General features: G+C 49.6%; 1 protein-coding gene across 1 annotated transcript in view; it reads left to right on the top strand.

Moving 5' to 3' along the window:
- LOC119860584 (alpha-2-macroglobulin-like) overlaps window positions 1-23,214 on the top strand; it is a 57,018-nt gene extending 33,804 nt beyond the window's left edge. Inside the window, exons 22-36 of the mRNA XM_038414451.2 lie at window positions 2,235-2,286; window positions 2,896-2,979; window positions 3,468-3,644; window positions 6,883-6,967; window positions 8,211-8,367; window positions 8,694-8,768; window positions 9,604-9,769; window positions 15,460-15,683; window positions 16,691-16,909; window positions 17,215-17,342; window positions 18,651-18,741; window positions 20,288-20,356; window positions 20,776-20,878; window positions 21,814-21,855; window positions 23,113-23,214. Coding sequence (XP_038270379.1) covers window positions 2,235-2,286; window positions 2,896-2,979; window positions 3,468-3,644; window positions 6,883-6,967; window positions 8,211-8,367; window positions 8,694-8,768; window positions 9,604-9,769; window positions 15,460-15,683; window positions 16,691-16,909; window positions 17,215-17,342; window positions 18,651-18,741; window positions 20,288-20,356; window positions 20,776-20,878; window positions 21,814-21,855; window positions 23,113-23,138 — 1,698 coding nt within the window. The 3' untranslated portion in view covers window positions 23,139-23,214. The remainder of the gene's footprint in view (window positions 1-2,234; window positions 2,287-2,895; window positions 2,980-3,467; window positions 3,645-6,882; window positions 6,968-8,210; window positions 8,368-8,693; window positions 8,769-9,603; window positions 9,770-15,459; window positions 15,684-16,690; window positions 16,910-17,214; window positions 17,343-18,650; window positions 18,742-20,287; window positions 20,357-20,775; window positions 20,879-21,813; window positions 21,856-23,112) is intronic.
- Window positions 23,215-24,681: the final 1,467 nt, after the last annotated feature.

Here is a 24,681-nt window from a genome sequence, read left to right as displayed (position 1 = left end):
GAAAGACATGAGTAAATTGGAGAGAGTCCAAAGGAGAGCAACAAAAATGAAAAAACCTGATGTATGAGGAAAGGTTGAAAGAATTGGGCATGTTTAGTCTAGAGAAGAGATGGCTGAGGGGAGTACAAGATAACAGTCTTCAAATATGTGCTACAAAGGGAATGGTGATCAGTTGTTCTCCATGTCCACCAAGGGTAAAACAAGAAGAAAGTGGCAAGAGAGGTGTGATACCAGGAATAACTTTCTAACTGTAAGGGTAGATAAGCTCTGGCACAGGTTACCTGGGAAGGCTGCGGATTCCCCATTATTTCAGGTTTAAGAACAGTTTGGACAAACACCTGTCCAGGATTGTCTAGGTGTACTTGGCTCTGCCACGTTCTGAGGGGGGTGGATTAGATGACCTCTCAAGGTCCCGTCTAGCCCTCATTTCTATGACTCTGTCCTATTACAGTGAATCTGTTTTGGTTTTTGCTTTAAAGTTATCCTATGTGCCAAGTGAAATTTGAATTCTAACTTGGCTCCTTTTTCAATACATAGGGACACAAAGAACTGTGAAACATTTCACAAAAAAATTTGAAATAAGTGATTTCTAAATGGCTTCAGCTGAAGAAGTATTCACTTTGCTTCCGTCGCATTCGTGGAAATGTCCAACTTTATCTTGGGCTGATCTGACAGTTCTGGAAACACAGATTATTTTTCTCAGAATTATGAAGGAGATGAAAATTGACTTAAAATAATAGGAGACGAGTGGCAACTTTAGGGGGTGTACTGGGGGGAGGGATAGCTCAGTGGTTGGTGCATTGGCCTGTTAAACCCAGGGTTGTGAGTTCAACACTTGAGGGGGCCATTTAGGGATCTGGGGTAAAAATTGGGGATTGGCCCTGCTTTGAGCAGGGGGTTGGACTAGATCCCTTCCAACCCTGAGATTCTATGGTCTTGGCCTGTTATTTTAAAGAACTGACTAGAGCACCACTGCCCTCTACCGGATGGAATCAGAAATGCTCATCTGTGTGTGCTAGGCTAACAAAAAGTTAGAGCTGGTTGGAAAAGAAGGATTTTTTTCCCCAGTGAATCTTTCACCAGAAAAAAAAAAATCTAAAAAATATTTGATCACTGCATTTGAATTTCCTGTGAAACTCAACAGCAGATTTGTCACTGAGATTAATTTTGAAAAGACATTTTGAAACAAAACAAAAATGTTCATATTAACCTCAAATGTTGCTTTAGTGTGTGTGTGTGGGGGGGGAGGGGGGTTCAACTTTTGGATTCTCCCCCTTCCCCCCTGCCATACACACACTTTTAAAAACTTTTTACCTTTTTCGACTGAAGAAAGAGAGGGAAAGGTTTTTTGAAAGAGAGGGAAAGCCCCTTTTCACACTTGGCTACTGTTTTCCACCTGGCAAACGTTGGAAAACAGTTATAAAAAGGGGGAAAACCGACTATTCTCAGAATAAAAATTTGCGGGGGAGGGGTATGTTCCAAAACCAAAAATTGTTTTGATTAAACCCTCTTCTTTTCACAACATTTAATTCCTGAGTTTTAATCAAAATTGTTCTGGTCATCTCAATAAATAACAGGGCTTCTTCCTTATCTCAAGCCATGGGGGTCTGGGCCTTTGGAGCAAGAGGAGCTGAGTTCTATCCCTACTGTAGCCCTACAGGACTAATCGGCCACAGTGTGTAATGGTGAATTTCTAGGTGGCCCTGGGTCATTACAATATGTCATTTCAGGGCACTGAGCACTTTGGCCCTGACTCAGCAAAGCTTGCTTTACTTTAGACACATGAGTTGTCTATTGACCTCAAACAGGCTTAAAGTTAAACACTTGGCAGGATCGAGCCCCTACCTCACTTCATTAGCATCACAGCATATTATCAGCACCTGGTGTAAAGCTGGAAGTTCTGTCTGTGTAACAAGCAAAGCCCATGTTTTACAGTGTGCTAACAGCAACTAATCACCCATGGTAGAACACTGCAGAGTAAGGAGGCAATAACTTGTTAGTAGCTGATTTCCAACTATTATCTGCTGGCTTTATGAGAATTATTATTACATGAGAATTTGCAAGTCTCCCTCTTTCTCTGATTCACTCCCATTTCTTTCTTTTTCTTCTCCCCAACTTTTTCCTCCTCCCCATCACCCCTGCCCAGATGTTTCTGAAACCAGGTGCTCAACGTCTCTGCAGGTTCTCACCTTTCTGATTTTTCTTCCCCTTCCCTTTTCCTCCTCACCCCAAAGCCTGAAGGGCTTGAGAAGGAAACAACCTACAACTTCCTGCTCTGTGCAGCTGGTAAGAGCCCTACCCCTCCTGACCTGTCTCTGCAAAGGGAAGGGTGGAAACCCCGGGTGTCTGAGGGGAAGAGCTAACTAGAAGCAGTAATAGGGGACTGAAGAAAGTGGGACACCTCCAGCTGGATATCTAGGAAACATTTCCTAACACTGAAGGGCTGGAATGGCCCCCAAGGGAAGGGCTGGAAGCGTAGGTCTTGGGGAACATTCCTGACCCAAGTTCTGGGAGGTTGGGCTAGATGGGATTTAATGGGGCTTTCCTCTTCTCTCACTCTCTGATTCCATGGAGTGAAATTACAAACTGGAAGGTGCCAGAGAAAGAGCTGGAGACTACAGTTCCCATGTCTCGCCAGGTGGTGGCACCTCGCTCCATGTGGAGGGCTGAGGTGGCGGGTGAGGGGATCACCCCTGAGAGAGGAGTTGGGGGTGGGTGGGGGGTTCACTATAAAGCTATTGAGGAATGGAGCTGCTAAAGGCAGGGAGCCCCTGTGCAGTGCCAGAGGAAAGACAGCAGCAGGGGCAACGTCCTAGCTCCTGTGCTGGGGCCTGGTCACTGCTACCCGGCAGGGGGGGATTTTATTACAATCCCATCTGTGTCACTTTTCCCCAGGAAAGACAGCGCCGCAGCTAATGCCCCTGAAGCTCCCAGAGAACGTGGTGCAGGACTCAGCCAGAACTTATTTCTCAGTGCTAGGTAAGTGAGGCAGTCCGAAGAGCCCAGCTGTAGGTGCTGCTACCGTTCCCTTCCCCTGCCTGACGGTACTGGTCTCTCTACCTGTTCCACTCTTCACCCCGTTGTGCACCCATCACAGCCCCTCCACTTATCCCCCAGCTGCCCACTGCTGTAGTCTCTTGCTTGCACTTCACCCCTTTTTCTCTCTCCTTCCCCCCACCTCTGCCTCTGGGCCCACGTCTCTAGCTATTCATCCAGCCTAGTGCTCCCATCTGTCCTTCCAGCAGCATGCCCTTCATTTTGCCTTTCATGTGTCCCTTCTCTCTCAGAGCATATTTCTCTGTCTCCTCCTTTCTCTGTGTTGTGTGTGTTTCTCTCTTTCCCTCCTATTGCCTGTGATCTCACAAGTCTGTTATGGATGTCTCACACGAGCATCCTTGCTCTGCGGTGCACTCTACCTCTGCAGGCCAGCTCTGTGCCACGCTGACTCCCTGTGTCTCCATCCCCAGGCGATATCCTGGGCACAGCTATGCAGAACCTGCAGCAGCTTCTCCAAATGCCCTTCGGCTGCGGGGAGCAGAACATGGTCCTGTTTGCCCCCAACATCTACGTCCTGGACTATCTGAATAAGACGGGGCAGCTGAGCGAGGAAACCAAATCCAAGGCCGTCGGATACTTAGTCAGCGGTGAGGAGGGACGGGGCTTTTGTTTCTTTACTTGCTCCATTCCAAGGTCATGCTAGAAACTTTTTGTGTCTGCCTTGCTCAGATAATGCTTCCACTGGGAAGGATGGATGGACTGAGGGGACCACCTGTCTCTCGGGGGGAACCCACTTGAACCTTCTCAGCCCTGTCATCCCATTGCTCTCCAGTGTGTGAGCCCAGTGGTAATTCTTACCCCAGCAAACTAGACTCGGCTCCCCAGGTGGCCTATAGGCCTTTCCTAGTCACCAGTGTATTGACAGCACCATCACAACTGACCCCTCATCATACACCTTTGAACCAAGGCCTCTGACACCTCCTCCCACCCCACCCCGCACCAGAGGAAAGAGGTTCTCTTTCCCAGGAGCTACGCTGAGTAGTTACCCTTTTAATGGCTGGTGGAGTTACAATAGATCACTTCCCAACAGGGGGTGCCATAGTACAGTAGCATGCTTAGATCTAGGGTGAAATCTAGGAATGTAGAGAACTCTACTCTCTGGAAGTGCTCGATGGGAGAAGATGGGTCCAAGTGGATGAATGACTGAATGACACACCCTGGGTACTGCATTGCACTGGGTGAACTACACAGGGTGCACTGGGTGCATTTCTGCTGATGACATGCAAGGCAGAGAAGAAGAGCTGAGTTGGTTCTGCAGCTCTGGCAGCAGTAAATGGAGCAAAACCTGGTGTCAGGGTTCCCTCCCCACTCTGAACTCTAGGGTACAGATGTGGGGACCCACATGAAAGACCCCCTAAGCTTATTTCTAGCAGCTTAAGTTAAAAACTTCCCCAAGGCACAAATTTTTCCTTGTCCTTGGATTGGTATCACTGCCACCACCAAGTGAGTTAGAAAAAGATTTAGGAAAAGTACCACTTGGAGTTCCTGTTTCCCCAAAATGTCCCCCCAAGTCTCTTCACCCCCCTTTCCTGGGGAGGCTTGAGCATAAAAAGGCGAGCACAGACCAGACCCTTGGGTTTTTAGGACAGATTCTTAAAAACAGAACTTTTATTATAAGGGAAAAAAGTAAAAGGATTTTACAGGGTAATTAGATTTAAAACACAGAGGATTCCCCTCTAGGCAAAACTTTAAAGTTACAAAAAAACAGGAATAAACCTTCCTCTTAGCATAGGGAAAATTCACAAGCTAAAACAAAAGATAATCTAACACATTTCCTTGCTATTACTTACAATTTCTGTAATTTTAGATATATCATTCAGTGGGAGCTGGATTACTTGCTTGGTCTCTCTCTTTGTCTCTGGAGCGAACAAAAGCCAAAAAAAAAAAAACCTTCCCCCACAGATTTGAAAGTATCTTCTCCCCTTATTGGTCCTTTTGATCAGGTGCCAACAGGTTAGCCGAGCTTCTTAACCCTTTACAGGTAAAGAAGGGATTTTATGCTGCCCTTAACTGTATGTTTATGACACCTGGGTTTAAGCCTTGTTTTCACGAATGGAGATTTGTCAGTTTGTAACACATTTAGCCAACTTGTAGTTTTAATACATGTTAGTTGATCAAGGTAAACTCTAGGCTCCTCGCTAAGGTTAACTCGACCAGCTAACATGTGAAACTACACATACCTTGTCTGTGTTAGGATTTAAACACGTGATAGCTAGCAATGTTGGTAATGCTCCTTTATTCCTAATGTGGACATGACCTTTGCCAGTAAAGCCAGTAGTCATGACTCTGAACACATGCAGGGCAGAGCTGCTGAGTGACAAGGGGCCCTTTCCACATAGTCACTTTTTAGAACAGCCCCACTTTGGGTCACACCTTGGATTATTCCTCATTCTCCATTTCTGCTCCACCCTGTTTTTAATGAGGTTCAGCAATCTTTCAGAGACAGCCTTCCCATTTATTATAGGTGTTGCAAAGGGATCCTTGAACCTGGTATAAGGTGGCTAGTAGATGCACATCATAATCCTGTTCCCTGTACCTTCATTTAACACCTAATAGAAGACCAAGGCCCCTCTGCTGAGAGACTGAGGCTATTTTTAAGGAATGGGAGGCCTGCCTGGCTTGTGTACTCTACATTGGACCTGCTTCTGGGTCTCAGGCTAGATCTAAACCCAGCTTTGTACCAGTGTAACTATTTCAGTTAGGAAGTGATATTTTACCAAAATAATTTAATCAGTACAACCTGTAGTGTGGATGCAGTTCTACCCCTTTCCCCTCTGGGAATAAGTTGTACTGGTATTAGCATTTTTATACTATCGTAACTACATCCACAATGGGGTATTTGCAGCATTTTAACACTACTGATATGATTCAAGCAGAATGTTTGTGTCAAGGTTCCTTCCCCACTCTGAACTCTAGGGTACAGATGTGGGAACCTGCATGAAAACCTCCTAAGCTTATTTTTACTAGCTCCGGTTAAAACTTCCCCAAGGTACAAACTATTTTCCTTTTTCCCTTGGACTTTATTGCTGCTGCCACCACCGAGCGTTTAACAGATATATAACCGGGAAAGAGCCCGCTTGGAAACATCTTTCCCCCCCAAAATCCTCCCCAACCCTACACCTCCTTTCCTGGGGAAGGCTTGATAAAAATCCTCACCAATTTACATAGGTGAGCACAGACCCAAACCCCTTGGATCTTAAGAACAATGAAAAAAAGCAATCAGGTTCTTACAAGAAGAATTTTAATTGAAGTAAAAGAATCACCTCTGTAAAATCAGGATGGTAAATACCTTACAGGGTAATTAGATTCAAAACATAGAGAATCCCTCTAAGCAAAAACCTTAAGTTACAAAAAGACACAAAAAACAGGAATATGCATTCCATTCAGCACAGCTTATTTTATTAGCCATTTAAAGAAAACAGAATCTAACACATATCTAGCTAGATTACTTACTAAATTCTAAGACTCTATTCGTGTTCTGTTCCCAGTAAAAGTATCACACAGACAGACAGAGACTTTGTATCTCCCTCCCTCCAGCTTTTGAAAGTATCTTGTCTCCTCATTGATCATTTTGGTCAGGTCCCAGCAAAGTTATCGTATCTTCTTAACCCTTTACGGGTGAAATGTTTTTCCTCTGGCCAGGAGAGATTTTAAAGGTGTTTATCCTTAACTACATCCACAATGGGGTATTTGCAGCATTTTAACACTACTGGTACAATTCAAGCGAATGTTTGTGTGTAGACAGGGCTGAAAATTCTCTTTTCCTGGCTGACGTCTACAGCTGGACTTTATTGCAGTAAAACACAACTTCATTCTCCTTTTCAGGTTACCAGACACAGCTGAAGTACAAACATTGGGACGGCTCCTACAGCACATTTGGGCCACGTTATGGGCAATCAGGGAACACCTGGTAAGATTTCAGTGCTGCTGAATTATTTCCCTTCTCTTGTTATAACCTGGAGCTTGCCCATTGTTAACAGGTGCTGATCACGAAGGTGTGGAGGAGAGGGGAGGAACTCTAGAGCTGATGATGTGGGATAAGGCAACTATGAGAAGTGGTAGGAAAGGGAGATCTCCTTTAGTTTATGTGCTAGAGGCCTTTGATTTTGGATTAATAATAATTTACAGCCTCCTCATTCCCTGCTCTGCTCAGGTTAGAGCAGCCTGGGGCTGTTCTAACTTCCTCCAGTTGGTCACAGTCCCTTGAGGACCATACATCAGCTAGGTATATCCAGAACACAGCACACTCCAGCCACTCACTTTGTGTACCAGGGGCTATAGGGAGGATGGCATAAAAGTGCCGGCTAAGGTTCCCCTGCTGGGTGACTTGCTGGTAGTTTCAGCTCCCTTTGTGTTATCTAAGCAGGGTGCAGGGGTCAGAACAGGGCAGAGAATCCATCCCAAAGTCCAGACTGTGGATACTTGACCTTTCTGTAATTATGTGTTTGATCCTCAGCCAGAAAATTTGGCCACCACTGCCCTCAGGATAATGAAGAGGCTGGTAACTGAGGGTGGAGCCATCACAGCCCCTCAATGCTTAGTACATGCCTTGCCGGGTGAACAAACAGGTTCTGCAGGGAGTGGCAGTGGGCAGCTCTGTAGGGGTTGCTCTTCCCTCTGCCACTACTGACTCTATTGCCCCAGTGTGGTGCTAGGGGGCGCTGTGCTGCAGGGAGCGGGCAGTGGGTGGCTCGGTAAGGGGCATTCTCCCTGTGAGTGCTGACCCCAGTCTGATGCTAGGGTGCGCTGTGCTGCTGTTTTTATCATAAGAAAGTGCAGAGCCAGTGTCCTGGCCATTCCTGGTCCCTGAAGATTCTGAGCTCTGTTCTCCCAAGGGTTCTGGACAACCACCCCCTAAAACCACCCCTAAAATGTGCCCCGGCCGTTTGAAACCAACACAGGAAGCTGGCTCACTTCCTGTCCTAAAACGGGGAGTTTAGCTGTGGCCTGTCAGACGACTGCAGGGTCTTGCCCCCAGGCTCTGCTGCATGTCAGTAGGTGGCTGAGTGAGCTAATGGTTCCCTGGCCCATGGCCACCAGTTCTCTGGCCCCTGCTCCTTCCCCTCAGGCTGGCGATGTCCCAGTACCCCATCCCCTCCAGCGAGCACAGGGCATGGGAGGGAGCTCTCACTGCTGCCCACTCTCTGTCGCAGGCTGACGGCCTTCGTCCTCAAGTCCTTCGCGCAGGCCCGCTCTCACATCTTCATCGAGGAGAAGCACATCCAGGATGCCCTGGCCTGGCTCGCTGGCAAGCAGAAAGACAACGGCTGCTTCCGCAGCTCCGGGACGCTCCTGAACAATGCCATAAAGGTGATGTATCTGCCCAGCCGGCTTCCCATGGGCCTCATGGGACCCATACAAGACTCCAGTGACACAGAGAGAGTGTGCAACTCCTCATGGGAACAGCTCAGCCACTGCCGCCCATGGGGTTGGACAGATGGGATCTACTAAGGGAGGCAAGAGCTGGGGGGTACCATGCTATACATGGAGCGACCATGGGCAGGGGAAGGGAGAAGAGGAGCAGATACATGGAAGCTACCATAGTGTGGGAAGAACAGGAATGTAGAACAGCCCTGGGAGGAGGGGCTAGTGGGCAGGTTTTCAGGGTTAATGTCTCTTTCTGTGGTTCCCTGCAGGGCGGGGTGGACGATGAGGTCACGCTCTCTGCCTACATCACCATCGCACTGCTGGAGATTCCTCTGCCCATCACTGTATGTACCTGTAACCCCTCAAGCCAGACATAGGCTGTCGACTTGGAGGTCCCCAGCTCCCATCTCGAGAGAGAAGCCTTTACAAAAGGGGGATATCCAGTCAGAAAAGACTTTAAATTGAGGTCCAAATCTGGGATTGGATTTCCCTGCAGCTTCCCTTCCAGTCCAGGGCACTGGTTCTCTCTCATCTCTAATCCTTTTATATGATCTTTATTTAAAAACTTTTGAGGCGGTATTTGCTTGATCCTCTCTTACAAGCCTACAGCTTAATTTTACAGATATTTAACACTTGGGTAAATAACACTTAACCCCTTGGCACCAGCCAAATGGGTCCCCAGTGAGGGCTGATTTCTTTTCTCCTTCACTTAGGTCTGCTCCACACCCAGAAGTCGCACTGCTAAAAGTTTTATCATCAGCGAGCAACCAAAAAGACTATATTGGTGCAGTGAGGTTCACACTGGACCATTTGTGCCAGCACGTTGTGTTCACCTAGTATCAGGCCAGATTGGCAAAAGTGTGGTGCATTGTGGGTAGGCATCCTAGGGTCCTCTGTGCCGCTTTCAGCGACTCTGCCTTGTTGGGAAATTTTGCTGCATAGCTTTTCCTGTGCTTATGGGAAATGTTCACTCAGCACGTGGGAAAAGGTGGCAAGTAGCAGGAACAGCTGTGGCTGCGGAGAATGTGCTGACTGTAAAAGCCAGAAGGGCTTTCCATCATTGGGACCCTTTGGTTCAAAAGTGCTGCCAGACAGTCTCTGCTAAAGGGAATGTTGCACTGTGGGACTGCAGTGAGTGACCTCTCTCCTCCCTCAGCCCATGTCTCTCTCCCCACACAGCACTCTGTGGTCCGTAATGCTCTGTTCTGTCTGGAGACGGCTGCAGAGCAGGGAGGAAACCACGTGTACACCAGGGCGCTGCTGGCCTACGCCTTTGCCCTGGCAGAGAAGGAGGAGAAGCGCAGGGCACTGCTGGACTCGCTTGACAAGGAAGCTGTGAAAGAGGGTGAGAATTCCTGACAGGCCTTTCTCCTGCATCCCACTGGTCCTACATCCCCCACTTGTAAGGTGACTATGTGTTGGAATCATATACAGGTGCTCAGAGGGGAAACCACAGCAGAGGAAAGTTACGGGGGGACCAGGACCGGGCAGGAGAACATTATTTGACATGAAGAAACAAGATTGAGAGAGAGGCATCCCAGGCCCAGCCCGGCCCCCAACACATTTCTACTCACAGCATGTTGTATCCCTGCCCTTTTAAACTGGGTCATAGGTTGGATATGGAAGGGTGCAGTCAATCTATTAGGTAAAATGTCAACATTCCCTTTGCATTTTCCCTTTCCCTTTTCCTTGTTAGCTTTTCCTCTGTTTGTTTCAGTCTGTTTTTCCCTTTTCTATACTGTGAAATAGCTGGTCTCGCCTTTCTTTTCCTCATGCTCTCTTCCTCCTTCCCCCAGGTCTCCAAATCTCTCTCCTGCCTCCCACACCAAAAGCTCTCATATACTCCCTACTTCCCAGCCCACAAAATCACAGGCATACTGTCCTGCTGCCTCGTACCCCCCAAAATTCTCTCCCCAGACACTGCAGCCTGCCCCAGGCACAAAGTAATGCACAAGCACGTGCAAGGTTGCCCCAGGATCCACTCACTCACACACACAGGCTCCTTCTCCCCTACCCGAAAGCCATTCACACACACACATGCAAGCTTCCCCCAACCCTAGTTCATATAGGGCTTGTTATGCAGGGTCCCCTCACAACAGACACCTGGGTTCTCTGTCCCCTGCCCCAGCCCCCACAAACACAGAGCCTCCCCCACAATTTTCTCCTCCCCCAGCCCCACACTCATAGGCCTCATGCAGGTGAGGAAACTCACTGTGTTAGAAAATGCATTAGCTGATACACTGCTAAAGATGACTCAGTACCTAGTCTAGACAGCATCAGGTGGGGTGAAAAACAGTAGCTGGTCATGGCCAACCCAATCACATTAGCTGCCTGTGGCTCACCTGAGGGTACCCCATAGCTTAAGTTTACAAATAGCAAATGAATTTACAAATCCAGCCATCCTTGTCTATGCTAGGTGCCAAGTCATGTTTACCAGCGTGCTATTTAATGCATTTTCTTTTCTAACACAGAGCATTTCCCCTGGGTAGATGGAGCTTCAGGTCTTGTCTACACACGTCTTACTGCTGTATTTGTACTGGTATAGTTAAAGTGGTGTGACTCCCCCAGTGTGGACACAGTTATAGCAGTGTGAAGGTAGAACTGTTCCTGTAGAGATGTATCCTGCTTTGAGCAGGGGGTTGGAATAGATGACCTCCTGAGATCTCTTCCAACCCTAATCTTCTATGATTCTATCAGTATAAGTGTAACCCTTCTGCCCATCAGAGTTGGCAGCAACAAGGGCCAGGTTCAATATCTAGGGGTTTCTTTTCAATAATACAATGCAAAACTGGCTCGAGCCCCCACCCAGTGACCTAGGACAATTACATACAACCCCTCTGGGCTCCTCTAAGAGGCAATACTTCATCTCTCTCAAGCACAGAGTCTGAGTGTAGCAAAAGCCTTTTAATAAAGGAGGGAAACAATGCAGCATGAAACAGGATTCATAACACAAACCATGAGCAAAAGACCCACCCCCAGGTAAGTTTTGGTAGTGTCCTTTTGGCAACCCAAAAGGCACCCCACTCACAGTTTCTGTCCTTAGTCACTGCAGCCCCCGAAGTTCAGAAGTTCATCTGCAGAGTTTACCTCCCAGCCTAGGTGGAAGGGGGGGATAGGTATGGGTGAACCTTACATGCTTCACTGCTCAGGTTGATGGCTAACTACCACACCTCCTTGGGGTTCCATTGCAGTCTTCACAAGCAGCCATCCGCTGACCAATATGTTTTGAGGCCCCCCCTACATAACACAGCTCCCTCAGTGATTTTTACTGTTGGTAGAAGAGCCTCAGTGCTCATGTACTCAGAACCACTAGCCCAAAGTAAGTCTAATGCTAGACTTAGGTATCAGCATTTGCAGTACGTAACAAGATTGCTAATAGAGTCAAAATTAGTTCTGTTATTACACAGTGGAGAGAAGAATGATCAAAGTGCTCTTTGGGGCCCTTAAACAGGACCTACACTGCCAGGCACAAATTCCTACCCCCCAATTTCTGTCCATGGACTGGGCTTTGGAACCCATGTCCCTTGCCTAGCAAGTGCTCCTTAGTTGAGGGCTCATCCCTCTGTCCTAAAATGCCAAGTACAGTTCTACTGTCTGATTCACATAACCAGGATAACAACACTTTATTACTCCTGCCCCAGTTACAAAGAGACTGGGGATCCCACAGCAGCCAAAGTGACCATTTGGGCAGACAGTCCATCATGCTAGGCGGGGTGGGTGTGCCCATGCAAACGAGATCAGCCCCTGAAGTCCTTTTCCATAGCTCACCACCAGATGTCACGGTAGAGCTCATTCTGGCTCTGCTTACATAAGGAACCTTTATGCTGGTATAACTGTGCCCAGACTAGAGGTACCAGTAGAAAAGTCACAGTCCTAGCCAAAATAGTTGTAGTGGAACAAAATCTGTGTTGGCCAAGTCTTAGAGGCGTCTTCTCTCCCTTCCACCCTCCTTGAGTGTCTCTCCCTCCCTTTCCTGCCCTCCTCCCTAGGATGTCTCACCCAAGGTTTTTCTTTCCTTCTCCCCTGGTTTCTCCTTCCCTCTCCCTCTCCCCACTCCTTTGGTCCAGGCCGTCTCTACTCTCCTCTCCCCCTTTGCCTCAGGAGGATTCCTGCCTCCCCCAACCGGACTGTTGTCCATTTTGAGGAGGGAGTCTGTTGCAGGGGGAGGAAGCATCTCAGTGGCATCTAGCTTCCTCCACCCCCAGCAGGCTCTGCTGGCTACAGCAGCCCAGGAGCGGGCCAGCACCGAGAGCAGCTTAGGGGGCAGTAGGTGAGGCAGAGGATGGTTTGGTCCAAGGGGCATTACATGGAGAGAAGCATCAAGGGGGCACATTTTAGGATACTGGCAGATGCCTTACAGCTCCCCAGACAGAGGGGGCATCACCAGGGAAGAGAGAGTTGGGGCTGAGTCCCCTTTCCCTAGGGCTAGTTCCTGGGGGACGGTTTGATGGTGGCTTTTTTTAAGGCGCTGAAATATTCATGTAAAGACAAAGGAAACTTTTAAAAAACGTGAATTGGGGCCAGGGCTGCTGGTGCCTGACTTTTCAGTGACACAGGTGTATCTGGGGAGTCCCCCGACACCTCAGTGCTGTGAGTGAGCATATCCTGAAACCCTGAATAAATGGTACCATTCCCACTGGGCAATAGCACAGCTCTGCTGGTATCTTCGCTGGCTCCACTCCATTCCTCACTCCAAGCACTGCTCCTCACTGTGAACACTTGTTCCATGGGAGCGATGGCCCCTGGTCCGCACAGAGTGACGTCTACTCCCTACAGCAAGAGACAAACGAAGAAGAGAAGCCTGATGTTTGGACAGATAAAATGAAAAAATAGATCATTCCGGGGGGGGGCCCAAAATAAGGTCCTGGTGTCCCAGGAAATCCCAGGAAGAACTGGAACTGTGCTGGTAAGAGAAGGACTTATGGGCTCTTCACCCTGCTGGAGTGGGGTGTGACCGTCACTGCTGTAACCCTATGGCCTTGAGCGCCTGGGAGCACTCAGTGACCTCACACTTTTTGGATCAAAGAGCCCAATAAAGGCTGCTACTGTCCATTCCCTTTATAAGATAAAGGGGATGTAGGTACAGAAGTGGTAGCCTGATTAGTTGCTGAGTGTTCATACCACAAGATTTGTATAAATGCACTAGACCAGCAAGTGAGGGACTATTTAATCCTTTCACGTCTCATACCAATATGCAAGGTCCTGGAAAAAATTTTGAAGGAGAAAATAGTTAAGGACATTGAAGTCAATGGTAAATGGGACAAAATACAACATGGTTTTACAAAAGGTAGATCGTGCCAAACCAACCTGATCTCCTTTTTTTGAGAAAGTAACAGATTTTTTAGACAAAGGAAACGCAGTGGATCTAATTTACCTAGATTTCAGTAAGGCGTTTGATACCGTGACACATGGGGAATTATTAGTTAAATTGGAAAAGATGGGGATGAATATGAACAACGAAAGATGGATAAGGAATTGGTTAAAGGGGAGACCACAACGAGTCCTACTGAAAGGTGAACTGTCAGGCTGGAGGGAGGTTACTAGTAGAGTTCCTCAGAGATCAGTTTTGGGACCAATCTTATTTAATCTTTTTATTACTGACCTCGGCACAAGAAGTGGGAGTGTGCTAATAAAGTTTGCAGATGATACAAAGCTGGGAGGTATTGCCAATTCAGAGAAGGATCGGGATATCATACAGGAGGATCTGGATGACCTTGTAAACTGGAGTAATAGTAATAGGATGAAATTTAATAGTGAGAAGTATAAGGTTATGCATTTAGGGATTAATAACAAGAATTTTAGTTATAAGCGGGGGACGCATCAATTGGAAATAACGGAGGAGGAGAAGGACCTTGGAATATTGGTTGATCATAGAATGACTATGAGCTGCCAATGTGATATGGCTGTGAAAAAAGCTAATGCGGTTTTGGGATGCATCAGGAGAGGCATTTCCAGTAGGGATAAGGAGGTTATAGTACCATTATACAAGGCACTAGTGAGACCTCACCTGGAATACTGTGTGCAGTTCTGGTCTCCCATGTTTAAAAAGGATGAATTCAAACTGGAACAGGTACAGAGAGGTAGGGCTACTAGGTGATCCGAGGAATGGAAAACTTGTCTTATGAAAGGAGACTCAAGGAGCTTGGCTTGTTTAGCCTAACTAAAAGAAGGTTGAGGGGAGATATGATTGCTCTCTGTAAATATATCAGAGGGATAAACACCGGAGAGGGAGAGGGAGAGGAATTATTTAAGCTCAGTACCAATGTGGACACAAGAACAAATGGGTATAAACTGGCCACCAGGAAGTTTAGACTTGAAATTAGACGAAGGTTTCTAACCGTCAGAGGAGTGAAGTTTTGGAATAGCCTTCCAAGGGAAGCAGTGGGGGCAAAAGATCTATCTGGCTTTAAGATTAAACTCGATACGTTTATGGAGGAGATGGTATGATGGGACAATGTGATTTTGGTAATTAATTGATCTTTAAATATTCATGGTAAATAGGCCTAATCCCCTGAGATGGGATATTAGATGGGTGGGATCTGAGTTACCCAAGAAAGAATTTTCTGTAGTATCTGGCTGGTGAATCTAGCCCATATGCTCAGGGTTCAGCTGATGGCCATATTTGGGGTCGGGAAGGAATTTTCCTCCAGGGCAGATTGGAAAAGGCCCTGGAGGTTTTTCGGCTTCCTCTGTAGCATGGGGCACAGGTCACTTCAGGGAGGATTTTCTGCTCCTTGAAGTCTTTAAACCATGATTTGAGGACTTCAATAGCTCAGACATAGGTGAGGTTTTTTGTAGGAGTGGGTGGGTGAGATTCTGTCGCCTGCATTGTGCAGGAGGTCAGACTAGATGATCAGAATGGTCCCTTCTGACCTTAGTATCTATGAATCTATGAATCAATATGCCAGATGAGCACGGGGGGCTCTGTTCTCCCACCCGCAGCAGCAGCAGGTCAATAATCCCCTTAGAAATGGCATGTACTAAGCACCTGTATTTCCTTCTCTCCTGCCCTTCCTCTCCCTTCTCCCACTGCAGATGGCGCCATTCACTGGCAGAGGCCCGGGAAGGAGCCGGAGGCAGATTTCCCCTTCTATCACCGCCGTGCTCCTTCTGCTGAGGTGGAGATGACGTCCTATGTGCTCCTCGCTTATCTCACCACGCGGCCAGCACCATCCCAAGGAGACCTGTCATTAGGAGCTCAAATTGCAAAGTGGATCAGCAAGCAGCAGAATCCCAATGGGGGCTTCTCCTCCACCCAGGTGAGCTGTTCCCATCTCCAGCCTCAGACACCCAGGGCAGGAAGGAGAGGCAGACAGGAGAAGGCAGGAGACAGACAAGCAACCCGGGAGACGTGGGAGGCTGCCCTGAGGAGGGGGTAGTCCCCTCACTGTACGGTTTAGATCATGGGATAGGTACAGCATGGAGCATAGTTATATCTGATCCCCACAGACTCCAGTGGGCTAATGAGGCTGGAGACTGGGCAAGTGATGCTCCTGTGTACGGAGGGCAGAAGATTCGCCCTGAGTACCTACATGTGCCATGCCATCCCCAGCTGCCCCCAGCACTGACCCCATCCAGCCAGGTCAATTCAGCTTGAGAGCTGAGGCCTCCCCAGAGAAGCAGTAGCAGCCAGTCACTTCCGGACACACCCGGGGGAAGAGCCATCCTGAGTGACAACCAAACAGGAGGTGCCACCTCCCACTTTGAGCAGGTGCAGTCCATGCTGCACCTGCTCAAAAGCTGGGACTTCTGGGAGTGACCTCTCTGATCAATCATTGGCCCCATGTTCCACCATTTCCCTGGTTGGCTTGATACCCACAGGTCTTTCTCATACTCCATTACTGAGCCTCCTGGCTGCCTCGCCATGATCCTCTCTGAGCCATTTCACTTAGTCTGTCTGTCCTGAGCTGCCCCTTCAGGCAGGGTGTCTTCAGGGGAGGTTGGGTGGCATCTTCCCCCAGCTCCTTTCAGTGGAGTATCAGAGATCCCCAAGGTTCTCAAAGGTATTTAGACACCTGGCTGCTTTCAATGGGAGATAGGTGCCTAAGTACCTTGGAGGATCTGAGCCCAAGGGACTAGGGAGCATGACACGTGCTGGTGATGGGGAGAGAATGGGTGAAAATGGGAAAAGCCGACCTTTCTGTCTCCCTTCTCCACCTGAGCAGGGCATTGGTGTGTTGGAGGAGCTGGCGGGATGGGGACTCCAGGCCCATGGAAATGGCTAGCTTATCCCCTTGGGTGCCTGGGCCCATCTCTTGTCTGGCAGGACACAGTGGTGGCACTCCAGGCCCTGTCCCGATACGGAGCGTCTACCTATGCCAAGAGCGGAGGAGCGTCCACAGTGACCCTGCAGTCCACAGGGAATTTCCAGGCCCAGTTCCAGGTGGATCACACGAACCGTCTGCTGCTCCAGCGTATGGCACTACCAGAGGTGCCAGGGGACTACAGCATGGGGGTGACAGGAGAAGGATGTGTCTATGTGCAGGTGAGGGCCCTGGGGCAGAGAGAGAGGGAGACACTGCTGCTGCAGGGATTCCGTCTCATTCCTATGGAGATGGCAGGGTGCGTGGGTTGAGGAGGGTGGGAGGGAAGGAAAAAAGAGGAAGAGATGGGGGAGAGGAGGAGAAAATAGGAAAGAGGTGTGAGGAGGAGAGAGAGTTGACAGAGAGAGTTGGGGAATGGGGAGAGAGAGACAAAAGAGATAAAGGAAAGAATAATACTGAGCAGAGGGAAGGAGACAGAGGAAATGGACAGATGGACACACACAGAGAATTGTATATTCTCTTCCAGACGAGCCTGAGGTACAACGTGCTCCCCAAGCTGGGTGAGGCGCCATTCGCGCTGGAGGTGCACACGGTCCCTGAGATGTGTGACAGCGCCAGGGCTCACAGGACCTTTGACATCGCCATAAGCATCAGGTAACTCCCCTCACAGCGCCAGGCCTCCCTGAGCAGCCTTAGGGCTGGGGACAAGTCACTCCAAGAGCTCCCAAAGGGGAGGGGAAACCCCAGAAAAGTAGATACAAATCAATATTTTTCCAAAAATTAAAAATGGATTTTTACATTAAATCATGGTATTTTCTTAATTGCAATTGCTCTTTTCAATGTCAATCAGATTTTGTATTTCTGTATTGCCAGCTCTCCCCCCGTAAATTGTTACAGTGATTGTTTTGTGCTTGTTACTTTAAGAACTTCAGTAACATCCTTAGTGTGAGAGAAACACAAACTCAGACACAAAACTGCCCGACCAGTAGCCCTTTCTGTATCTGCAACCACCACCACCCTCCCACAGAGCGAACTGCCCCCAGTCACAGGAGCTGAATGCTTTGACCTGGCCATTCTTCTTCAGCAGGATTTGAAGTCTGAGTTCAATCAGACTTGTGCTCCTAAATCACTTTGGTGATTTTACAAAACCCACCCTTAGATGCCAAAATATGGGCTTAGGAGTGTATATAAAGAAGCTCACAGTTGCTTTGCTAGTGTATTGAATTAACTTCCTAGTGCTAACACTAAACCAGTTTGGATCTGAAGTGACAGAAATTTTATCCCAGTAAAACCAGTGTTTTTAATAATAATATGCAGTTTTAGCTCCTGATGCAGCAAACACTTCTGCATGTGCTCCAGTTTCCTCACCTGTGCCTCTGTTCATGTGACTGGAACTAGGTACCTGCTAAAAAGTTTGCAGAAACAGCACCTTCGCTTCCAATATTTTGTTTTTTGTGTGCAGAATTTTTCTAAAATTCAAATAGGATCCCCTAGCAGTAGTAGCATTTAGAAATACCAGCTTTATAAATTAGTTCAGCACACACTGTAATCTAAAGTTTTAATTGCACAAACCTTTACACTGATTTTTCAAAACCTGAATCACATATAAATCAATTATATTTTTAAAAAATCAAGTTATTTAAATCCCGATTTAAATTGCTTCCTCTTTCTGCCCCCACCAATGATGGGCATATTTTAACTAAACCCCTTATTGGATGGGAAGCCTTGTGCTTGAGGGACTTTCAGCAAACTTACATGCTCCAGGGCAGAACTGAGGGGCGTTGGCAGAGCTGTGTGGGGAAACCGGGACTGGAATAGCAGGGGGCTGCAGGGCAGCAATGAAAGGTAGTGGCAGGACAGGGGGCCAGTGAGGGTGGGAGATGCTGCAGGTCAGGGTTGAGGTGCATCAGCTCTGAGCTGAGATGTATTAAACCTTGTTTCATTTCCTGCTTGGTCTCCCAGCTACACAGGGAAACGCCCCGTCTCCAACATGGTCATCGTTGATGTTAAGATGCTCTCAGGATTCATCCCTGTGAAGACATCAGTGAGGAAGGTAACGGCCTATTCTGTGTATGGGCCGCAGCCAAGGGTATCTGCCCCACACCCAGTTGGAATCCAGCTCCCGACAACCCCAACCAGTGGGCATCCAGGGCCTCTTGCCTCCAACCCCATTTGAGGGGTATCTGGCCCCAAGTCAACTCCAAACCCCAACCCCTCATTTGCAGCCTGGCCACTTCCTAGTCCCTTCTCCAGCATCAGCCCCCACTCCCCCCCTGCCCTTGTCTCCCGTCTCTTTGATCCCATCTCTTCTTTCTGACCCTCCCCTGATGCCCCACTCCTTCCCCATCCCGTCCCATCCCCCCAAGCTCCCACTCTGTGACTCCCTGGTAAACTGTTACGCACAGGGGAGCAGGCCCAGTTGGAGGCACCTCACAGTCTCCCTTGGAGGGGGCAGTGTTCCTGTAAGGGGAAGTCAGGCTAGGCTCACAGGATGCTTGGGAGAGAGAGTGAGGAACCTCCATCTCCCTGTGCCCCTCTCTGCTCCCCCAGCTCTAACACCCCCCCACACACTAAAACTCCTGAGCCCACCCCAGGCCCTGCATCTCCTCAGGGAGACCCAGATGGTGGGAGGTGCCACTTCAGGGGCCCTGAGGTGAGATCTCACCAGATTAATGAAGCCTGTGAGAACAGGGAAGGCAGTGCTCACAGCCACAACCCTCCCCTCAGGGGACGGGTCAGACACAGAGCTGCTGCTGCGCTTGATAGAGACCCAGTCCCTCAAGGTGACTTAGGGATGCCAGATATTTCAAAATGACAAGCCCAAATGAGTCTCAAAACAAGCCCCAAATGCACCACTCCTTGAACAACCAACCATAAGCACTGAGGATGTATTCCTCCCACCTTCCCCCACATAACATCCCCACACACACACTGTGACACCCCCCATGCTCTTTGCCAAACCGGATGATCCACGGTGGCAGGTAGCCCAGTAGGGGCCTGTCTACCATGGGGCTGACTCATTAGAAGAGCTGTGCACCCACCCGTGGGGATGGACTGCCTGGTCAGGACATTGGCCCCAGGTCCAGCCCCTCTAAGCAAGAACCTCCTAATGCCACAACCCCATGTGCCCAGTCATTGTAGGAGGACTCTGGCATGGATCAGGGTGACTCCAAGTGCCAGTGAGGCACGGAGGGCATCTGGTTTTTGCTGGCTGGGGCCCTGAGTCTTACCTGGGATATCGGAGTTCTGGTAGTCCAGGCTACTGCTCCTCTAAGTCCTCTCTGTCTGCTGAGCTGTTTCCCAGTCCATCCTGGCTTTCTGCCACAGTTGCAGTCTTCTTGCTGCCACTGGTCAGCCGCGGGCAGGGTGCCACATGGTGAGCAGCATGGTGGATGATGGCGGCATGGTCCCTAGGTCAGGTTTTGGAATTCGGATGCTCTCAATCTGAGGCACTTTACACCTCAGTCCACTAGGGGGTAGGGCCACGCTAGAGACTCCACCCATTCCTTTAATGCACCAGCATCCCATTCCTTAGGGCTCTGGGGTAGTTTGAAGAGGGGCTCAGTAACATCCTGCTTCTCTCCCTTGGCTGCTGGCAGCTGGAAGGACGTCACCACATTCACCGCACAGAACTGAGCACCAACCACGTGCTGTTCTACATGGAGCAGGTGAGTGGCCACACGGAGCAGGGATGGGCCAAGGAAAGTCACCCGCAATGTACCCGCGATAGAGGCACTGAATGGAGGAAATCTCCTAGGCCAGGGCCAGGAAAGACAAACCCAAATATCCCCCACCAGCTGCTGCTGCTCCTCAGTATTTCCCTTCAGCACTTTCTGCTCCCCCAACATAGAGAGCCTATGGATACCAGGGAGAGCAGCACATACCTCGGGGTTGGGGGGGGCAGGGCTTCTCCCTCCTCCTCCAGGGCCGGATCCCTGCCAGGCCCTGCAGCCAAGGGGGGCAGATGCTGGACCTGCAAGATCATGGGCGGGGAGCAATGGGGGTACATGGGAGAGATGGGGAAGGCGAGGGTGAGGTGGCTCAGAGCGTCCTCCTGAGTCTCGTCTGTTTCCCCCCCACGCCCCAGGTGAGCAATGTGACTCAGAGTTTCTTCTTCACGGTGGAGCAGGACTTCCCCGTGCAGAGCCTGAAGCCGGCGCTGGTGAAAGTCTATGATTACTACGAGACGGGTGTGTGTGGGGGCAGGACTGGGGGGACGTTAGCCACCATGGGCCTGTCATAGGGAGGGGAGAGGCCACAGTCAGAGCCACAGGGGGACCCTCCAGTCTCAGGATTGTATTTGGCCTCGTTCTCTCGATGATCCACCTCCCAACCCCTGTGCTGCCTCCTGAGGGTGAGGACAGGCCTGGGGCTGAGCTGAGAACCTCACGCCAGCGCTGCCTGCTCAGCGACTGCCCATGCAGGTTCAAGGGCAAACCCCATTCCCTTCTCCTCCTGCTTCCAACCTGAATGGCCCTGCCGCCACCATTCCTGACACTGGTTTGCCCCATGCAGACAGCGTCCCCCTCTCATCTCTGGACACAACAGGCCCATCTCAGCAGCGTCTCCCCTCTCCCAGATGAGAATGTGGGGCACACAGGGATTATGGGCGAGGGATCATATTCCACTGGCCTCATGCTCGCACCATGAGCCCAGGCCCCTCCCGCACTGTAGAGGGAAGATGCCAACCCAGATGGGCTAGAGCCAAAGGGATCTGGGAGGGTCCTTGGTTCAGATCCTGCCCTGAAATCCCAGCTCTGGGGGTGACCTGGGGGAGGCACAATTGCTTCTCTGCCTCCCCAGCTAGGAAATTGAGGCGACAAAACCAGAGCCCAACGGCAACCCCGGCGGTCGTGTGTCAGGCGAGGTGCAAACAGACATAGGGCACCTGGCACAGACCCGCTGGAGATGCCTTTTGCACTGTAGCCTTGGGGTAACCGTTGCCTTCCTCCCAGGAAGCCCAGCTGAGGGTCCCCAGTGCCCCGGAGAGAGGGCTCCCTCCCCTCCTCCCTGAGATCTCTGGTGCGGTGCCAGCTCTCTGCCGCAGGGCCTGGTGGAAGTGTGAGGAGTCCTGGTTGGGTCTCACACGGCCCTCATCACATCTCCCTTCCCTTGTGTCTTCCAGATGAATTTGCCATCGCCGAGTACAGCGCCCCCTGCAGCAAAGGTAGTGTATGAAGAGCCATTTCCTCCCCGCGTCCTGCTCACAGCACCCCAGATCTACTCCCCACTGTGAGAGCTCAGCTCCAGGCAGTGCATCCCCTGTGCACTCGGAGCTGGTGGCTTTTTTCCCCTGCATAGGGGTTTGTTGCCTGCACTGATGGCGTCTTTGCTTATTCCGGGGGATAGATGCTCCATTCACCCCTCAGCCTCTGCCTCATGAGCCCTATGGAAATTGTGTCATTGCAATGGTTTGTGAGAGGCTCTTCCTGGGGCGGGGCGAGGACTCCAGCCCAATCAGAGCCAACAAGTCCCTGCCATCTCACTGGATGCTTGTTTCTGTGAAGTTTTCAGAGATGGGCTGTCTGGGCTCGGATCAAATAAGAACCTTAGGCCGCTCAGCTTGTCCTATAAGCTCAGATTCTTTACACCCCCTTTCCCCAGCAGTTGTGTCTGAGCTTCCTGCTTCTGGCTAGGATCAGAGGAGCCAAAATATCTGTGACAGGAAGGATCAGAGAGTGAATGAAAGAACCAAAGCACAGGAGAGCCGGGGGGGGAGGGGTGTCTCCCAGTAGCAGGACTCAGCAGAAGCCTCCTTCTCCCAGCCCTTGTTCTGCAGGTCTGAGAGGCCCAGGGAAGGATCTCAGCATCCAGGGGCTTCTCTCGGCTCCATTCCCCCGGTGCTGATCCACAGGCAGCTGCTCAGTCCTAGTGCAGGGAGCTCCCTTCACTCCCCTGGGCACTGATGGCTCTTGTGTAAATGGATTCACTGCATTTTGCGCTGGGTCCCATGGGAACAAAGGGGCAGGGTGAGAACGTGCTCCCCAGATCAGCACCTCGCTCCCAAAGCAAATGTCCAAGTGGAGCCTCAGCATGTCCATAGCGCCGAGTCTCCTGTGGGCCCAGGTCCATCCCCGCTGGGCTGCCTCCCTGCCACATGGCTGCTCTGCAGTGTCAGACACAGCAGGGATGGTTCCAGGCAGACCCTAGGCTGACACAGCCTGCGCTGGATCCTGCGCCGCAACTCCTGAGCTCTACGAGATGCTCTGTGTGGAGGTAGATGAGGCAAGGCCCTGCCCCTCGCTGGGAGAGATCAGGGCCGTGGAATCTCCTGCCTGGGGCCCTGGCAGGGCTGTGCTCCGTGTGGCAGAGCAGCTGTGCCCAGCCCTGGATGTGTGTTGCTGGCTCTGTGCCCAAGCCTGGGGGAGGCATAGCCCGTCTCTTCTCTAAACCCCTCCCGTTCCTGCTCCTTTCCCCCTCACAGTGGGAGCCGAGCAGAGCAATGTGTGAGGGATGGAGTCATGTTCCGAGCCTCCGGCGTCCCACCCGCTTAGCCTCTGCGCAGGCTGAGGTGGTTGGATGGAGCGACATAGAGAAAACAGCAGCAAGAAGAGGAAAACAAACATTACAAATAAATGAATTCACCAACCTGACCAATGGCTCCTGGCCTCTCTGTTCCCAACCCCCTTATCCCTGTTCAGCCCCAGGACTTCTTAGGCCAACATGAGTCCCATCCAGCTAGGGCTCTGCCCTGCACAGCCAGCTGGGGGAAAGGGTCTGTGGGAAAAGATCTGCTAAGCACCATTGTGTCCAGTAGCCCTCACCTTTTCCAGTTAGCAACTAGTGCGGGATTGTTCCTTACTTGTAAACATGAACTGTGGGACTGTAGATGCTCTTTGCCCGCTACGGGATGGAAATAGAAATACTCAGCTGTGTGCTGGGGCCTGATATGGCTAACATGTAGCAGGGTCTCCTTTGGATGAAGTGGTCGAGGCCTGGGGTTTTGGAACACCAGCCTATAAGTTCCATCCCTGCTGCTCCCATGAAGTGCCAACCGGCCACAGCATGTAGCATTGTGACAAGTGGTTTCTCCTAGAATTGAATGGCATGTTCCAGGGATTTATATAATACTAGTTGTAAGTGCCTCAGCTAATGGGACTTCTGACCCCCTTCCCTTTGGGAAACTACTCCACAGACTGAGAGCCCCTTCACAGAAAAAGTTTCCTGAAACACTCCCCTTTTCTCGGTTTCAGCCCATTTACACCTAATTTTATCTGTTCAAGTCCCCTAAATAATGTCCCCTCTTCTTTTGGTATTTACCCTTTTTAAATGCATGAAGTGAATTATTGTGCCTTCTAGTTATTCATTATTTATTCAAACTATGCATATTTAATTCTTTCAAAATCTCTTCGTAAATTGCTTTATTCAGCCATCTCTCAGCATGTCTGTCCTAGGAGTGTTCTCTCTGAACAAAGAAAACCCTGGATCTGATTCTCTGGCTTTTCACCTTTATTTCATGTGTCCTTGACTAGGTCTACTCCCCTAGTGACGTAGTTATACTGACCTAACCTGCAGTGTAGACAGCTCTATGTTGACGTGAGAGCTTCTCCTGTTGACATAGCTAATGCCTCCTGGGGAGGTGGATTAACCACATGACAGGAGAAGTTCTCTCTTTGGCATAGTAGTGTCTTTACTAAAGTGCTACATTTGCACTGCTGCAGTGCTTTAACTGAATATAAGTGCTTTGTCTCCTGCTTTGATTCCCCATTATTCACACACTAACGGTCCCATCTGCACTATGCTTTTAAAAAGACTTTGTCTACAAAATGAACTGGGTTTAAATTAGAGCTGAGAGAAAATGAGATGAACATTAGAAATAACATTTTTTGCAGAATAAAAAGTTGCAAAAAATATTGATTCAGAAATGACAAAATATTTTGTTTCAGTCTTTTCTAGTGAAATGGAATGTTTCCATATTCTCAAAACAACACATTTTGTGCTTGGTTGTTGAACTGAATCTAAATATTTAGCTTTGAATCAGTCTCCCTTTGAA

Source organism: Dermochelys coriacea, chromosome 1 (genome assembly GCF_009764565.3).
Source record: "Dermochelys coriacea isolate rDerCor1 chromosome 1, rDerCor1.pri.v4, whole genome shotgun sequence".
Lineage (NCBI taxonomy): Eukaryota > Metazoa > Chordata > Testudines > Dermochelyidae > Dermochelys > Dermochelys coriacea.
This window is presented reverse-complemented; position numbering and strand designations above follow the sequence as displayed.